At 49.2% G+C, this 15,821-nt stretch overlaps 5 protein-coding genes across 5 annotated transcripts; 1 reads left to right on the plus strand and 4 right to left on the minus strand.

The window, feature by feature from the left end:
* Positions 1-229: 229 nt before the first annotated feature.
* On the plus strand, positions 230-1,507 carry EI90DRAFT_3046195 (elongation factor TS-domain-containing protein; the record flags this gene model as incomplete). Its single annotated transcript, XM_039059464.1, has 2 exons — positions 230-248; positions 438-1,507. The coding sequence occupies 2 exons, from the start codon at positions 230-232 to the stop codon at positions 1,427-1,429; spliced, it is 1,011 nt and encodes a 336-aa protein (XP_038919376.1). The 3' UTR covers positions 1,430-1,507.
* Positions 1,508-1,592: 85 nt separating this feature from the next.
* Positions 1,593-1,896, minus strand: EI90DRAFT_3144727 (Nop10p-domain-containing protein; the record flags this gene model as incomplete). The annotated part of the gene is made up of 3 exons (XM_039065188.1): positions 1,593-1,690; positions 1,749-1,791; positions 1,843-1,896. 3 exons carry the CDS (start codon positions 1,894-1,896, stop codon positions 1,593-1,595), a joined length of 195 nt encoding a protein of 64 aa, XP_038919377.1.
* A 5,998-nt stretch (positions 1,897-7,894) lies between these two features.
* EI90DRAFT_3152685 (uncharacterized protein) lies at positions 7,895-9,029 on the minus strand (the record flags this gene model as incomplete). Its single annotated transcript, XM_039065809.1, has 3 exons — positions 8,962-9,029; positions 7,983-8,901; positions 7,895-7,924 (listed from the first exon to the last, which is right to left on the minus strand). Exons 2-3 carry the CDS (start codon positions 8,829-8,831, stop codon positions 7,895-7,897), a joined length of 879 nt encoding a protein of 292 aa, XP_038919378.1. The 5' UTR covers positions 8,832-8,901; positions 8,962-9,029.
* A 1,891-nt stretch (positions 9,030-10,920) lies between these two features.
* Positions 10,921-12,187, minus strand: EI90DRAFT_3014272 (uncharacterized protein; the record flags this gene model as incomplete). The annotated part of the gene is made up of 6 exons (XM_039056762.1): positions 10,921-10,966; positions 11,145-11,279; positions 11,312-11,443; positions 11,564-11,593; positions 11,649-11,752; positions 11,903-12,187. The coding sequence occupies 6 exons, from the start codon at positions 12,185-12,187 to the stop codon at positions 10,921-10,923; spliced, it is 732 nt and encodes a 243-aa protein (XP_038919379.1).
* Positions 12,188-12,884: 697 nt separating this feature from the next.
* On the minus strand, positions 12,885-13,621 carry EI90DRAFT_192224 (uncharacterized protein). The gene has a single exon (XM_039052341.1). The coding sequence runs from the start codon at positions 13,486-13,488 to the stop codon at positions 12,970-12,972; it is 519 nt and encodes a 172-aa protein (XP_038919380.1). The 5' UTR covers positions 13,489-13,621; the 3' UTR covers positions 12,885-12,969.
* Positions 13,622-15,821: the final 2,200 nt, after the last annotated feature.

Here is a 15,821-nt window from a genome sequence, read left to right on the forward strand (position 1 = left end):
GGGCTCCTGAATAGCGCCTGTGCGCAAGATATCCTCCACTTCGTCTTCGCTGTCTTCGGACTCCGACCCTGGCACTTCTATGCTGTGTGGCCCAGGCAATTCTGCCATTAATGTCTCAGCGGTTACCGACCGCTTGGCAGGTAACACACTCTGGTCTAGAGGGCTGTCGCTGGGTACTACAACAAATTGTAATATGTGAGAGAGGTCATCATATACAATGTTTTCTGTCATGACCCGGAGCAGCGAAGGTTGCGGGGGACATTCAATCGGAATCCTCCGTTCCCAGAAAAATAAGCGCCGAGTGACTCTGTGGGAACGCCATGTTTGGTCACATTGCCCGCTCGACGTGCCAACTGTCTCACTCTTGGACCACCCGTTCATTTTGCGCAACTAGACATGTAGCTTCGAAAGCAAAACTTGTAGCGGAGCTACGAAAGCGAACGCAAGTCTCAATGAGCAAAGCTCGCGAAGCGTTGGAAGCCGCGGGAAACGACGTCGAAGCAGCTTTAGCTTGGATAGCAAAGGACATGGAAGCTTCTGGGCTAAGAAGGCCGCAAAGCTGGAGGGACGGACTGCAGAACAGGGCGTCATTAGCACTGTAGTGCTTTCTGATGGTTCTGTCCCAACTCAGGGCCTAAGAGCTGCCATGATAGAGCTTAATTGCGAAACAGACTTTGTGGCACGTAATAAGCTGTTCTACTCCCTGGCCATTGACATCGCGCACACTCTGGCATTCTATGCGGACAGCGTGCAAACGGTGTCGAATCCCACCGCCAGGGAAGACAGCATCATGTTCCATGTTCGGCCACGGGTTCTTGACGATGGCCCTATAATTCCTCACCCCCTTGATGATTCGTCTATCATCCCAACTCAAAGTACCACCGTATCATCTTCTATCCGGGACACGATGACAAAGCTGGGAGAGAAGATCTCATTGAGGCGGGCTGCTGTGGTCACATCACTTCCCACTCGTGGCTTGCGTCTCGGTTCGTTCACTCATGGTACCGTTACACCATTATCATCTCGAGCGCAGGCAGGGAGTATCGCGTCTTTCGTAACTCTGGGCGTGACAGGACCACTACCGTTGCGAGGACAAACCGAACTCTCCCACGAGAATGAAACAAATCTCAATGAACTGCTCGTATCCAAGGAGTTTCTACAGGATTTCTCCAAGTTGTCTCGCGCGGCAGCGCGCCAAGTTGTCGGAATGGAGACTAGCTCAGTCAACCAATCTGAACCCTTCGAAGGGACGGGAGGAACGGCTCTGTACGATCAGGAGGCGTTAATGTTCCAAAGACCGGACACAACTGTACGACACGTTCTTAGACAATGGGCGGATGCACGGGGCATATTGTTTCCGAAGTCCGTAGAAGTCATGGAGTTATTGAAATGGAAGGTCGGAGAGAGAGACATAGCAGAGCAGACATAAAATGGATCGATATAATCCTCGTTTTATAATGTTAACACAGCATGTAAGAATGTGCCATTTGAGATAACTGAGATTGTCTGTTATAGAAAACCATTAGGAATTGCAGAATAGGGTTATTAACGGTGAACGTATGGAGAATGGAGTCGATGGGAGTAACATGCCTTCATAGAGGTTTCGCGGGAAGTTGCGTAGGCAGAATGCCAAACCGCTTCTTTAACGTCACTCGATGTCTTGCAAACTTGTCATCGGGGGAAAAGCGAGCTGTGGGATATGGAGCCATGAGAAATTGTTCATTGCATATCCCGGACGTGTCACCCACCAGGATGAGCACTTTTAGTGACTTTGCCATCATCAGTAATTTTCTGCTCATGCGAATGAGTTAACTGAAGACACTGCATTTGGTGAGGACGCACTTTTAGCGTGTAAACACGGTTACCTTGGTCATCCAACGAATACATGAGATACATGCTGGGCGAGATGCGGGATTTTAGAAGAAAACCTACAAAACCCCTTTGAGATGAGCGCAAAAGGAAATATACACGTGATCATGGCCGAACAAAAAATGATGGGAATTGATTTTTTTTTTTTTTTTTTTTTTGGTGGAACCGCCCGTAGCTTTCGCTGGGTAGGTTTGCTACCTGGGGGTTTGAGTGTGGGGGGTTGTTCCCCGGGGAGAGAGGTTGTGCCTGTTGCTTGTGGTCTTGTTAGTGTTAAGTACCGCCTTCTGAGACTCCACCGCGGGGAAATGCCTTTACGCACTTTCCGGGATCGTCCCTTGAGTGTGGGGCTCGCACCGATCCGGAGGATCGGGAATACCCACTAAAACCCCGTTGGTTTTTAGCCAGTTCTCAGGAAGGTCTACATCTGTGTTCAGGAGGTTCTTCCATGTCTCAAGCGCGATCTTTTCTGGGAGGGCCTTTGTGCCGTATTTTCTCTTGTTAGTTAGTATTTTGTCGCTTTGTAGTCTGTCGTTAATGGCAGATCTTATGATATTATGGGCTTCTGTTCTCGATATTTTAATTTCGTTGTCGGCGTTGCTGTTGATGACTCTGTGGCAGCGTAGTTTCCAGATTTGCCATGCCCCCTCGAGAATGAGGATTTTTAGGGCTCTGGAGTCTCCCGGTCTAGCGAGCCCTTCTTCGTCCTTGAGGTTCCATAGCGGGGTCGCCATTATGAGTGGGGTATTCATATTTGTAGGCCAGGGTATTCTTTTCCGGGCGCAGAGGGATTTGATGGTGTCCCATACAGTTTGGCTTTGGTTGTGCGGGCAGTTAAATAGGATGTGGTCTAAGTTTTCTGTTTCCTCGCATTTTTGGCAGATTCCTCTGTGTTCATAGTTATGGATTTTCTTCCAGTAGTCCCCGATTTTGTGGCCGTTGTGGATCGTTTTCCACAGGAAATTGCGTATGCTAGTGGGGATGTCCCTTTTGTTTTTTAGGGTAGCCACCCAGATTCTGTCGTCTGTGGGTTCCCCGTTGTTTAGGTCGCGGAGCATTTTTCTGATCTCGTTCAGGTTAGTTTTTACTGAGTTCTTGGTTTGGATGGCCTTTTTAAGCGAGTTTTCTCTTTTTATTAGTTTAAGGGCCATGGCTTGGGTCAAGGTTCTTAGTCTTGCCCCTTTTGGGCAGTGTGGGAAGGTGTGGTTGGGTGTTGTTTGGCTGTTTACATCGGGCGTCTTGGCGGCTCCTTTCGCAGCAAGTTTGTCTGCTTCGGTGTTGCCCAGGATGCCTGAGTGTCCCTTTATCCATTCAAAGGTGGTGATCGCTTGCCTATTTCTTAGTAGGTTAACCACTTCTTTAATTAGGTTGGCATTCTTTTTTCTTATGTAGTCGCGGTCTTCGTTGGATGGGAGGTTGGGGCCTAGGGTTTTGATACACCAGTCCGAGTCCGATTTAATGTGGAGGCGGGAGTTACTGGGGGTATTTTTGGCAGCGTGGTATATGGCGAGCAATTCCGCTACGTTATTTGACTGGGTGAGGTTAGGGTCTACTGCTTCATCCATGTTGCGATGATCGTTTGGGCCGAACCAGACTCCGAACCCGGCTTTGGCTGTGGTTTTGCCATTGTTTGTACATGAGCCATCCGTGAACACTACTGTGTCTTGGGGGGATCTACTGTAGGGGAGTTGGGGGGCCGGTACGTTTTGTTTTTTGTAGTCATTTTTATTGCTGAGAATTCTATAGTTTGCTAGGGAGTCATCGTGTTCCATATCGGGCTGGTCGAATATTTTTATTTTGGAGAAGTTTCCGATGGCGTGTTTTTTGATGCTCGCCCGGTCTTTGGCATCTGGGGGAGTTTTTGGGGGTTCTGGGTCATATGGGTTGAATTTCGTGGATAGGTTCCCCAGGACTTTCTCTGCGGTGTTATAGCAGGTGTTGGGGTTTTTGCATCCCTTGGATCTGTAGGTTGTGCAGTGCCGGCACAGGCAGCTTTTGGTTTTCGGGCGGTGAGTCGTTTTTTCTGCGATGCTGGCTTGTATAACTAGGTCTCCGGTTTTGAAACAGTTGTGGTTTTTTCTTAGGCATTTTGCCTGCGGGCTTCTTTCTCGGTGAGCACCGTTAGTTTTTTTCCCCAGGTGGTGCCATGCAGGTAAGTTCATTTTTATTTCATTGGGAAGGTATGGTGCGTCTAATTTCAGGTTGTATTTCGATCCAGTGTTGAGTACTCGATTCAATTCTTGGGGTAGGATCTTACTGGTGTATTTCGATTTCTGGAATAGCCGTTGCGTGTAGATGTTTGTTATACTGGGGTCATGAATTTCTTCTAGGAGGATTTTCCCGGGGGTGGCTAAGGTAATTATGGCTTCTGCTGCTATGCTCGCCAGAGGTCTTACGCTTTTGTTTTCCAAGATACGTTTTAGTTTTATTATGTTTATGGCTTCGTTTCTGAGGGGGATATTCAGGATATTCCTGCCGCCTTCTTCAATTGGGCCGATCATTCTGTCGGTACTTATGGGTGGGGGGGCTTCGGATCCCCATATGAACGTTCTGGTCAGTTTGTCGAGTTTGGCTTCGGTGTGTTTTGGCATGCCTTGGGCTACCGTGTGGAATTGTGTCATTCCTCCGATGACCATTTGGGCGATTAGCTTTCTACCTTCGAGGGACGGGTAGGCCTTTTCCCATGTCTTTAACTTCTCAGTGATTTTTTTGGTGATGTTTGGCCAGGGGTCGTCGCTTATCGGCTTGTTGCCACACTGGGCCCCTAGGTACCGTGTGGATTGGCCATCTTTCAGGATTAGGATCTCATCGTCGATTACTGTTGAGTGGTCTGTGTTGAGTCACCTCAGATTTGTGAGGTTTTCTCTATATTCTTTGGATCCAACCGGGATGATTACTGATTTCTCTTTGTTGAATTTAGCACCTGAAGCGGTGCACCATTCATTGAGTATGGAGTATAGGTCCTCCAGTCTGTCGTCTTTGGACAGGAAGATGGCTGCGTCATCTGCGAAGAGGGATAGGATGGCCTTTTCGGTTAGTGCTGGAGTTGGGATTTTGAGGCCGTTTAGGTTTGTTGTGTTACGGATAGCTATCGACATTGGCTCGATTGCGATGTTGAAGAGTAGGCAGGAGAGGGGGTCTCCCTGTTGTACCCCTCTGTCGACTTTGAATTCTCTGCTTATGGTGCCGTTAATGATTACTCTGGTGTATGCTTTGCTGTATAGGGATTTAATTGTGTTAATTAAGTTGTTTGGGAAGTTCATGGCTGTCATTGTTTGCCAGAGATAGTCATGCCTTATATGGTTGTAGGCTTTTTCTTGATCGAGGGCGATAATCGCCCCGTCTTGGCTGATTATCTCACATAGATCTATCATTCTGTTGACCAGGTCTATCTGGTCAAAGATACTTCTATTTTTGATGAACGCCGCTTGGCATTTGTTTATCAGCTTTGGGGCTATTGGTTGTATTTTATTCATTAGGGCCGTTGTGATTATTTTGTATTCTGCATTAAGTACAGTGATTGGCCTATAGTTTTCGATTAGTCTTCTGTCCTTTTTCTTGTAGATCGGGCATATCCAGCCTTCTAGGATTCCGGGTTCTTGGATGCCGTTTGTCTCGATGTCGTTTGCTAGTCTGCAGAGTAGTTTCACAATGTCTAGTCTCTCTTTGTCATCTGGTTTTTTGGAGGCCCATCTGGCGGCTATTTTTTTGTAGAGTTCAGTTGGTATTCCATTTAGGCCTGGGGCTTTACTGTTGGGTGATTGTCTCAGAGCCGTGTTTATGTCTTCGCAGCTGATGGGTTTATCTAGGTCCTGGGCTTCCTGGTCGGTGAGTCGCGTTACGTTTTCTAGCGTTTTTCTGATACAGTTTTTCCTGAGGTTCTCCGGGGCATCGAGGTCTTTCTTTTGGATTGAGTCATAGTGGGCAGCGGCAATTTCGGCCATTTCCTCTGGGTCAGACGTGAAGGTCGGTGTGGTGTGGTTCGCTCTTTGGATTTCCATTATTGTGTCTCTCGGTTTCTTCTCATTTCCCCACTGGCACCAGTATTTATTGATTGATTCTGCTAGGAGGTGTTTGTTGGCTTTGGAGTGGGCTTTTATTTTCTCGTTTCTTAACCTTTCTACTTCACTAATTCTTTCTGTTAGCGCTTGGATGCGCTTTTGGTCCACTAGTAGTTTGACTTGGTTTTGGGGGGACAGGTTGGTTGTGATTTTGTCTCTTCTTTGCGTTAGTTTTCTGATTGTTGAGTTCATTTTTCCAGCTTTTATTTTTTCTAGTTTTTTCGCTAGGGTGGTTAGCGATTTGCTGAATGTGAGGAAGGTCTGTTGGGTATTGGTTTCATGGTGGTTATCTAGGTGAGCTAGGGCTTCGTTGCCTAGTTTCTCGACTTCTACTAGGAAGATTTTGTCGCTTAGGAGGAATTTGGGCATTGCCCAGCGGCCGCGTCCAATTGCTGGGGTGTTGGAGTTGTATAGGCTCGCCAGGATTAGTTGGTGGTCGGCTGTGGGGATTTCGGGGTTCATGATGTTCCATGTGAAGGCATTATTGTACATATCATCTGATACATAGATTCTGTCGATTCTAGACATGTGCGTTCCTGTTGTGTGGCTGAAAGTGAAGTTCTGGGCCAGGGTCGGGTTGGCTTTCCTCCAGCCGTCGGTAAGTTGGTGGTAGCTGATGAGGTTCTGGAAGGCTTCGGTTGCTACTGCTGCATCGGGGTGTTGGGGGAGTCAGTCCAGTGCATCCTCTACCATGTTGAAGTCACCTAGTAGTATGTCAATTCTTACGCGTGTTGTGAGGTGTTTCAGTTCACTCCAGAAATCCGCATTCTCTTGGCCAGAGGAGGTCATGTTAGGTGCGTAGATTGCTAGGATATTTATTTGGTTTTCTGGTGACCATTCTAAGTTTAGAAGTGCTGCGCGGCCTGGTACTAGGTTCTCAGTGAGGGTTGGTTCGTTTTTGATGAGGTCTTTGTTTAGTATTATTGCCACACCGCCCGCTCGTGAGTGGGTCGGGTTGTAGGAGTGTATTATTTGGTGGGTTTGTTTGTATCTCTCATTTAGGTAGTTTTTTTGGGGCTCATCTGTGTGCGTTTCTGACAGGCAAAGGATGGCTAGTTTCTCTTTTTTCATCTTGTTCATGACTAGGTTCCATTTGTGCTTGGTATTTTGGCTGTTGGCGCCTTTGATGTTAAGGGCGCCTATTTTTATCTGTCCTGTTTTCTGTGTTGGGTCTCTACCGCCCCTGAGGTGGAGTGGGCGTCTGTTTTTTCTGGGTATTGTGTCATGGGGTGTTTGGTCACTTCTGGGGGGGATTTCGGGTGTTTCTTTGTTTATATTGGGCGCCACAGTTCGCTTTATACTCACCCCTGTGCCCACCGTGGCCGAGGCACGGGGGTGAGGCAGGATTGTCTTTGCGGCCTCTTCACCTCCTTGCATGAGTGAAGGGGGGCCTCGTGGTTTTGTGCTGATATGCCGACCAGCACTATCAGGTGGCTCCGGGTGCGCCACTCTCCCCGCCAGGTGCACCTTTTGTGCACTTAGAGGGGCCGGTTCTGTGTATTTATTAGTGTGTGTGTTCATTGGGTGTTGTAGTCAGTTTGGAAACTTGACTAGGTTGTCGCGGTATTGGGGTTGTTAGTTATGTATTGGGATGTTGCGGTTTTTTGCTAGGGTGGGGGATTACATGATGTATCTACCTCTTGCGCCGGAAGGGTGTCTGCCGCGTGGGCCCCTAAGCCTTGCTGGTCCGCCTCTGTAGTTTCCGCGTCCCATCCCCCTACCTCTGTGGTGTGTGTGGGTTTCTTCTCTCGCCATGCTCTGGTGGCTGCTTAGCTCGGTGGCCAGGGAAATGTCTGTGTTGGTGATCTCTTTCCAGAAGGGGAGTTCCGTGAGTGGGCACTGGAGTGTCGAGTGGTCGCGGCCTTTGCAGCATCTACATGGCTTGGGGGGGTTCCTTTTGGCTCCTTTCGCGATGGCTGGGTGGTACCAGACTGTGGCTTCTGCTGCTTCAATCCAGTGGCCGTGCTTCACGATGTCTTCGGGGTGTGGGGACTTGACTAGGAACGTCCAGTGGGTTGCAGTGGTGCCGTGGGTGGTGACTGTCAGAGGTCTTACTCGTGCTGAGTCGATTATTGTTAGACGTTTGTAGTTGTCGGGGACATTTTCGACAAGGTATTTCCCAATTTTCGAGGAGGGGCGGTTCAGGGTGGTTTTTAGGCACGTTTGGACAGCCGTGCGGTCTCTGGCCGTGGCTGCGAATGCCCAGTTTCCAATCCAGTCGGAGGTGAACTCGGAGGCTGGGTGCGCCACAAAGCTGAATGCTTTGGAGAGCCAGAATTGGTGGTAGAGGAGCGTTGCGGCATCGCAGAGTGTCAAGCCATCGATCATGATACCCCAGGGGAGGGGGTCGTCTCCCTGGGCGTCAATCGCATTGGCAGCCGGTATGGTGCTAAGTGTTTCTGCTGAGTCTGGGAACGCTCTTTTAATGAAGGTGGAGGCGTGGTCTTTTGCCTCTTGCATTTTCGTGAGGGAGAACGCCATGTAGAGAGGGATAATGATAACTGCGTGTTCGTTGGCTTGGTTCCAAGCTTCGCAGGCTTCATCGGTTACGTTCAGGCGGAGGTGTGGGCTGTGCATACCGAGGACCTTATAGTCGAAGTCGGCTGGGAGTGGGCGGGCATTGTAGCTGACTTCGGTGTCGTCGGGCGTGTCAAAAGGGCCGGATGCTGGGGTGATCTTCGCTTCGCGGGTTTGTTGGGGCTCGGGTGTGGCTGAGAATTCTTTCTCTGAGACCCGGAGTTGGGATGGCTGGACTTCCTCTGTCAGGCCGCTACTGTCCATGTTTATGCCCGGGGTTGTAGGGGGGGTTTGGGTCGCAGGGACTCTGATAGCGGGTTTGGCGGGGGCTCCGCTACCGAAGCCGGGTAGCGGGTTTGGCATTAGGCTCAGGTCGGGTAGGGCCATTCTGTGTTCTTTTCTAGGGGGGGTTGGGGTGTCCGAGGTGGAGTTTCCTCGGTTACGTTTATTACCCGCACTGGTTATGGGGGGGGCGGTGTGGTTAGGGTGCTGAAGTCCGGGCGGCATTGGGGCTTACAGGGTCGGTGGTTCTCGTGGTTGCGCTGCTACTTAAGTGGTCTTTGGGGCACGTGGTGTCGTTTGGCGGGTCATTTGCCCTTTCGTCTGCTGTACAGTTTTGGGGGGTATGGCCGTAAGTTTTCTCTTACTTCTTTTTTTTTTTTTTTTTTTTTTTTTTTTTTTTAAATTTAAGTTTAGATTTTTCGGTTATATGTGCGCATTTGTTTTCGTTGTTTCTTAGGGAGGGGGGTGTTTTGGGTGGCTTAGACTGCTGGGAGGTTTTCCTAGGCTTCTACCGCCCCGTTTGGCGAACGGGGCCCTAGCGGCTCACTTGGGTACAGTGAGGGTGGCCCTGCTGGCGCAGGGTCGGCAGGTTGGGGACTTGTTTGCCTGGCTAGCCTCTCTCCCCAGTACTGGCAGTCACCCCTCGTTTCGTTTAGGTTTCATGTGTTTCTTAGGTTCCTAGTTTAACGACTTTGCGGTCGAATGGGAATTGATTTAGAAACCAGCCAACGACCATTGCCTACATGTGACGTTATTATGTAATAAATATTCATTGCGTGCGGTCTCATCGTCCCCTCCCTGTTATTCCCCAACCCAACCCAATTACCAAACTAAAATTATTAATTACCATTACAACGCTTGTGTATTGTAGAACGTCCTCAGAATAGGGTTTGTTTAGTGCAGTTAGTGTAGCATTGCTTATCGGTGTTATATATACATTGAAGTCATCCTCGTGCAATAACTGTGGCAAAAACTGTGGCAAAAAAAAATCCACCAAGAATGAATCAAACCTGCACAAGCAGGGGGGAGACAGGCTCATAAACAGCGCTATAATCCACTAGACCAAGTAGACTCACGTGGATCCGGTCCTAAAAGTAATATAAAGTGTTAATTTCAGCCACGGATCCGGGGTTGATCACGAAGTCAAAAGCCACCCAATGTACATTTTTCATGACATTGATCACCCCTTGGAATTGAAGTTTTTCATCTTAAAAGTTTTCTAAGGGAGAAAAAAAAGAAACACCATACAGGACTCGAACCAAGACCCATCCAGACTCGGGATTGAACAGAACCCGGCACCGGCCGCTAAGCCAAACCGCCATCACTAGGGACCTCAACCAAACCATATATATGTACAGTTAAACTGGCCTCACAATTCCCTCGCCCCCCTTCATCCACTATTTTTTTCTTACTGCATACAACTTTCTGTTCCCTTCCGTTAAATGCCCCACAGTTATGAAGGCGCCCGGGCCCCTGCCCGTGCGTCTTCACGCTTGCATCCTATTCATTTCCTTCATTGTAATTGGCGGATTCAAAAAAAATATCATCATTTTCATATTTGTGTAAATTCATCAAACACGTGATTTTTTGCGCTCATCTCAGAGGGGTTTTGTAGGTTCACTGATTTTAGAGCAGACGCTCAGAACAGGGTTTTGATTCCGGTTGGTTCTTCCCACGTTATATCACGCTTGCTGGTGCTGGGAGCAGATCTTCGGGTTGGCACTTGAAACAGGCCAGTCACCTTGGGTGGCAGAATCTGGGGGGCCATGGAGTGAGAGTCGCACGAAATTCGCCATAGACTGAATTACCCAACTCCCTACAATTGACATGACCAATCGTCGACCACTGGCAACGCTGATATCGACCCCGCCATGGAACTATCAAAAATGATAGGGGGGTTATTGATGAAATTTGGTAAGGGTTTATTCACAGAATCCTATTGTGGTGGACCTTAGTTGAAAGGAAAGTCGGATCATGTGTTTATCGTTATTTACATCGAGTGGAATGATTGAGCGACAGCCTCCCTCCATCTTGAACCCTAGGCAGGACTCCAAGCCTCTATGACTTCGTAACATTAGATAGACTTGAACCCCCGAATTCTTTTGACAGCTCCCCTCGAGGAGCCAGTGGCCTCTACCTGTTCTGCAGTCATTACTATCAACTTCAATGAAGGCATTGCTCGTGGGTGGGACAATTATGAACCCAATCCGTTCTTTCTACGCCTGTCTAGGAAACACATACTACACAACATTGTTTGTCACAGCGATTTCCCTCACGCTTGGCCAGCAATGAGAAATGTTTAGACACTACTAGATTCTTTTCCGCACCTCGTCCAATGCCTTTCCCCGCAGATCACCTTAAAGTAGGCAGAATCCCAGCCTGGGAGTGGTCAGGGTGAGGCAACTTAGCAATACATACAAGGTGGCTTCACCAGAGTTGTTGAACAACTTGAATGGCAGTGCTTTCGCGGCCGTAACGATGAACTTATTCTGGGGCGCCTTGCGGACGCGTCCCTTTCCGCTTTGGCGGCTCACGTTGGAAGGGATAAAATGCCTTCACATAACGCTTCATGCCCTTGAGCTTACCAACTGATCCACAGACGCCGTCCTCTGGGTGACCAACGGGCGGCGCTTTGTGTGTCCCGGGGGCTTCTCATGTTCATGAAGCATTTTCCCATGCCTGGGGCTGTCCGGCCTGGATGTGCAGCCGTGCGGTTTCTGCGGACGAGACAAGGTCAGGGGGAGTCCGAGTGACATCATCACTTTCGAGAAGACTACCCGATTGACTGCCTCTGTCAGAGCGAGTATTGATCTCAGGCCATCAAGACAACCATCTACCTACCAGGTGGTGTTCCGGGGCCAGCGTATCTGTGGCAGTCAATTATTGAGGCGATGATCGATGCATCGGACACCGACTGGCTACCTTCTGGGCAGTGTTGTCTTAGAAAAGCCTACAATAAGTCGCCTCATGGCAGAAACCAGGGGGGCTTTTTTGGGGAGCTGCACTTCCACCCAACTGGCAACTGGCTATTGAGGGGATAGAATTACCTTTGGGAAATTAGGATCATCCCGCCAGTGGGCTGCCATTCGTCAATTGCTGGTTGTTATACCCCTGCTGCCTCGTTGCCTATCCAATTGGGTGGTTCCTGGCAGAAGCAAATACAACACAACGCTCACTTCCCCGGTCCAGGCCGCATGCCGATGCACTACTCCCCATGGGGTAATGCAGCAATGAGTTGCTGTGAGACAATCAGCAGCTGAATATAGCTTGATCATCCCGTTCCCACATCTCCCCGTGGCTGGACTGCCTATTGACATGTCACTCGCCACTGGATGCCTGTCTGGCATTCTTTTGATGTAGTGGTGGATTTGGTCCTTCCCAGTCCGACGTATGGGCCTACTCCCCACACTATTCCCCGCGGCACCCTCCTCCGAGGCGAGATGACGAAGTGCCCAATACATAGTGGGTGAGAGGCAGCATCGTGCCTGACAATCTCATGGCTCTCTCCCAGCTCGGCCCCAGCAACGAACTCGAAAGGATGGAGTTGCGCCCGTAGAGAGCGGCTTCATATAACAAGGAGTCGAACTTGGATATTACCAGTAGTCCTAACGGTACCCCTCACAGATTGACGTTTATTTGCTGGGGCGGTTTCCAACTCCGACGTTGTCACAGCCCGCTCCCGGTGTCGGACGCGACACCAATAATTTGTCTGATCCCATTCTGCCCTCATCATTGCGGCCTGTCATAAATGATACTCCGGAAGAACGTGGATCTGTCATCTATCGGGGCCATCACCGGCGGAGGCGCTATCCGAGCACAATTGTCATGCCCGTCTTTGGGTGCCCGTTGGATCGTACGTAACTGTACTGCGGTTATTCGGCCGTGAATACTGGTTATTCGCTCGTTTCCAGGTAAAGTACTGCTATCTATGGGACAGTTTTACTGGCGATCTTGGCCGAACATGTGTTGCACTAGCACTATTAATTGCACATCCTACTTCAGGCTGGATTTGAATAGGAAAGGAATGGGACACCCCATTTCCATTTCCTCTGAGAGATCTTCATGAAAGGGAGCGTTCAGCGGTCGGAAATGGAAGACGGAGCTATTCTGCTGAATTGGCTTGATACATGCATTTTGCTGATGCCAGGTTACCACTGATGGATCCAAAGGATCAGTGATTTTTGCCCAGAAAGCGAATCATGCAGATCTCGGTCGAGTCCGGAATCACTGGCTCGCCAAATCTCTATGTTGGCAAATCGCCCTCCATTGAGCGGGATAACACGTGCGGGTGCCCCCGAATGCTTGTCCGACAATGACCAACGTCCTTATTGTCTTCTACAAGAAGAGAGCATGCCACCTTCCCGATATAGACGTCCGCTGCAGTCCTTGAAAGGTGGCCATCCTTTGAAACTGTGATGCGGGCCTGGAGTGTAAGCTGCAGGATCCCAGCCCAAGTTTGGCGATGTGCTTCGAATTGTGAGGGGCTAGGCAGGACTCCAGCCTCTATATCACAATGAAGTACGGTAGACGTCTGATCAATTGGCGCTCCCCTAAAAGTTGCCTGCTCAGCGTCCCATTTTGGTGAGGCTGGTGCAACATGGCTACTTTGATTAAGGGGAAGTAATTTCTCCATAAATTGCAGGCACTGAGCCACGCCAGAAAATAGGTGGCGTGATTGATACCTCAAGCGTGGGATGAGTCGATACACACACAAACCTGGTTGAGCGTCTTCGCCGACTGGTCCCTTCACGTCATCGATCATGCCGAAAAGCTCCGAATGAATCCATCATTGCATCTAACAATATCGCTGTATCTATTATGCTGCAGTCTGACTTAATCCTGACGAAGCGAGCTGGCGCTTGCGGTCATACGATACGTCGTGTCATCTTCGAAGCTTGTATCTTTGGAGTCTGAGGTTTCACAGAGTCATTCCCGCCCCGAGGAAGGAGCCCAATCAAATCCTACCAGGTCTCATATCTTCCACAAGGATCCGCTCAATCGCAGTCATCATAACCCAAAACAGTCCATCTATAATTGTGTTTCCCGTTGCACCGGTGATTCATAATCGTAGGACATTCCTGGCCGAGTTGCCACAAACCTCGGGAATGGCCTTGCAAAAAATCCACTGGCAGCGTGCCCGGTGACAGGCAAATGTGGGATGGAGAGAAGGTGACACAATCTCTCAATGCACTATCATGCTCATAATCAAACCTACGTTAACAACTGTGCTATTTAGGATCGCAAGAAACCAACAGCCTCCTGAGTTGAGATATTCCTGAAGTATTCCTGCATCTCCTGCATGGTCTGATCCATACCTGCATCCTCTTTCCCTTGAATGCCGCCAGACACTCTCTCGAAAGCGGATTATTAGATCCAGCATCTCTTCGTTTTGGTCCCTTATCACGCTTTCGAATGATACGGTGGAAGCAAAGGGAGTTTCAATGAATTGGGGATGCCTTTAGCTCCAGCGAGGTTGAGGGCCAATTCTGCCATCGTCCAGCCACTGAAAACTCCCATCGGAAAAAAGTCAACGACCTGCCAGTAGCTCCAGTTCTCGACGAATGCCTTTCAACGGATGAGGATCCCCATCCCCATCATCCCAATCCCATTCATGGCAGTTCCAAATCCTATCTCTTGTTTAAATAAAGACATCGGTGAATGATTCGCCCCATGATAAGGATGTTTATTACTCAGCTCTATCCGTCATCTTGATTCCTGCGTTACGGGAATATCTGCTTTCAGAACTAATCCTAGGAGCCTAGGACTGGATGTTCTAGAACCCCGATTAACCAGCGCCTACCTCATCCTTGTTCCATGTCACGGAGGATGCTTCCTTGCTCATCCAGAGCATTCGGAGCTGTAGCGATTTTTCTCTATCGCTTGACCTGTAAGCTGTTTTCCATTCACACAGTGGTTGCATGGCTCGTCGGTTGAGCACAGCCTCGATCATTTTCTTCCCTCTCACTCTGCTGACTGTAGGTCGTTCCCCTTCCTAAGATCGACCGATAGATACATAACTCGTTTCCCCTTAGAGATACCTCGGTGAGCGTTATAAGGGAACAAATCTGTTCAGGCCAAATCTGGAACTACTTTGCACGCATAGCGCATATTCATGTGTCCACTTCAACCTTCCCTCGTTGAGCTGATACCAATAAAGCACCGCAATCATCGCGTCTGCCTTTGGCCCCGTCCTACCAGTGTTATGCGCCAGGATTCTCCTCCAAAAAGGGATATTATCTAGCTAGAAAGCGAACGATTGTTTGAGTGGAGCACCCGTCCCTTTCTCTTCCCGTTTGCGCGGTAATTTCAACCTCTCCATGTATCGACTTACAAGCGTGACAATTATGTCGCGAGAACGATCCTGCGGCGTTTGATGCTTGAGGATCGCTCTTCATCTTGAGCTCTGGCCCCAGGTGAGCAAAGTCCAGCGGGTTTTCAGGCGAGAGGGATGGTCGCCGAATTGGGGATGCCTTTATTTTTGTCACCCTGGCCAATGTTACAAGTCGGGCTCCAACGGTTTTAAAGGGATGTCTAACGTACCGGCGATTTCGACGATTCACCTATCATAATCCGAGATACCTACAAGTTATTCGGTGTGCGGACAGCTGAAGCGCCGGGAGAGAACAAACGACAAGAGCACCTGGTTCATCAGCGCCAGCACTTTCGATGCTATTGGCCGACTCCCCTGATTCATCAATATGTCGCTTCTCGTTCACATACGATCGGAGTAAATTGAACGTGTTTGGAGGTGCATCTGAGCGATGGGTGGTGCAGAAAGAGCTTGCTTCGTATACTTGATTTGATCTGGGACTCAAATGGCTCGGGATCGTCTACGTTAGTTATGTGCTTGGCCGTGCAGCAATGCGAAGGTGTCCAAACGCACGTCCATTGACAATGCCAAGCCCGCCGTATCGATCCAGTGCGAAGAAGAAAATTATCGTTGGCTTTTACGCAAATAATCCAATTCCGAAAACAATCACTCACGGAGTTCAATTGCCAAATGACACCGGCCCAAATCTGAAGCAAGAAATAATGATGGGAGGGAAGATCGTCCATGGCCAAGTGCCTATAAATATCAACAAGAACAAAAAACAC

The sequence above is a fragment of the Cantharellus anzutake genome (assembly GCF_015039405.1).
Source record: "Cantharellus anzutake strain C23 chromosome Unknown EI90scaffold_11, whole genome shotgun sequence".
Classification (NCBI taxonomy): Eukaryota; Fungi; Basidiomycota; class Agaricomycetes; order Cantharellales; family Hydnaceae; genus Cantharellus; species Cantharellus anzutake.

Excerpts from the sequence above, each read along its gene's own strand:
- EI90DRAFT_192224 (XM_039052341.1), bottom strand. The coding sequence starts at position 13,488 with ATGATCGATGACGTGAAGGGACCAGTCGGCGAAGACGCTCAACCAGGT.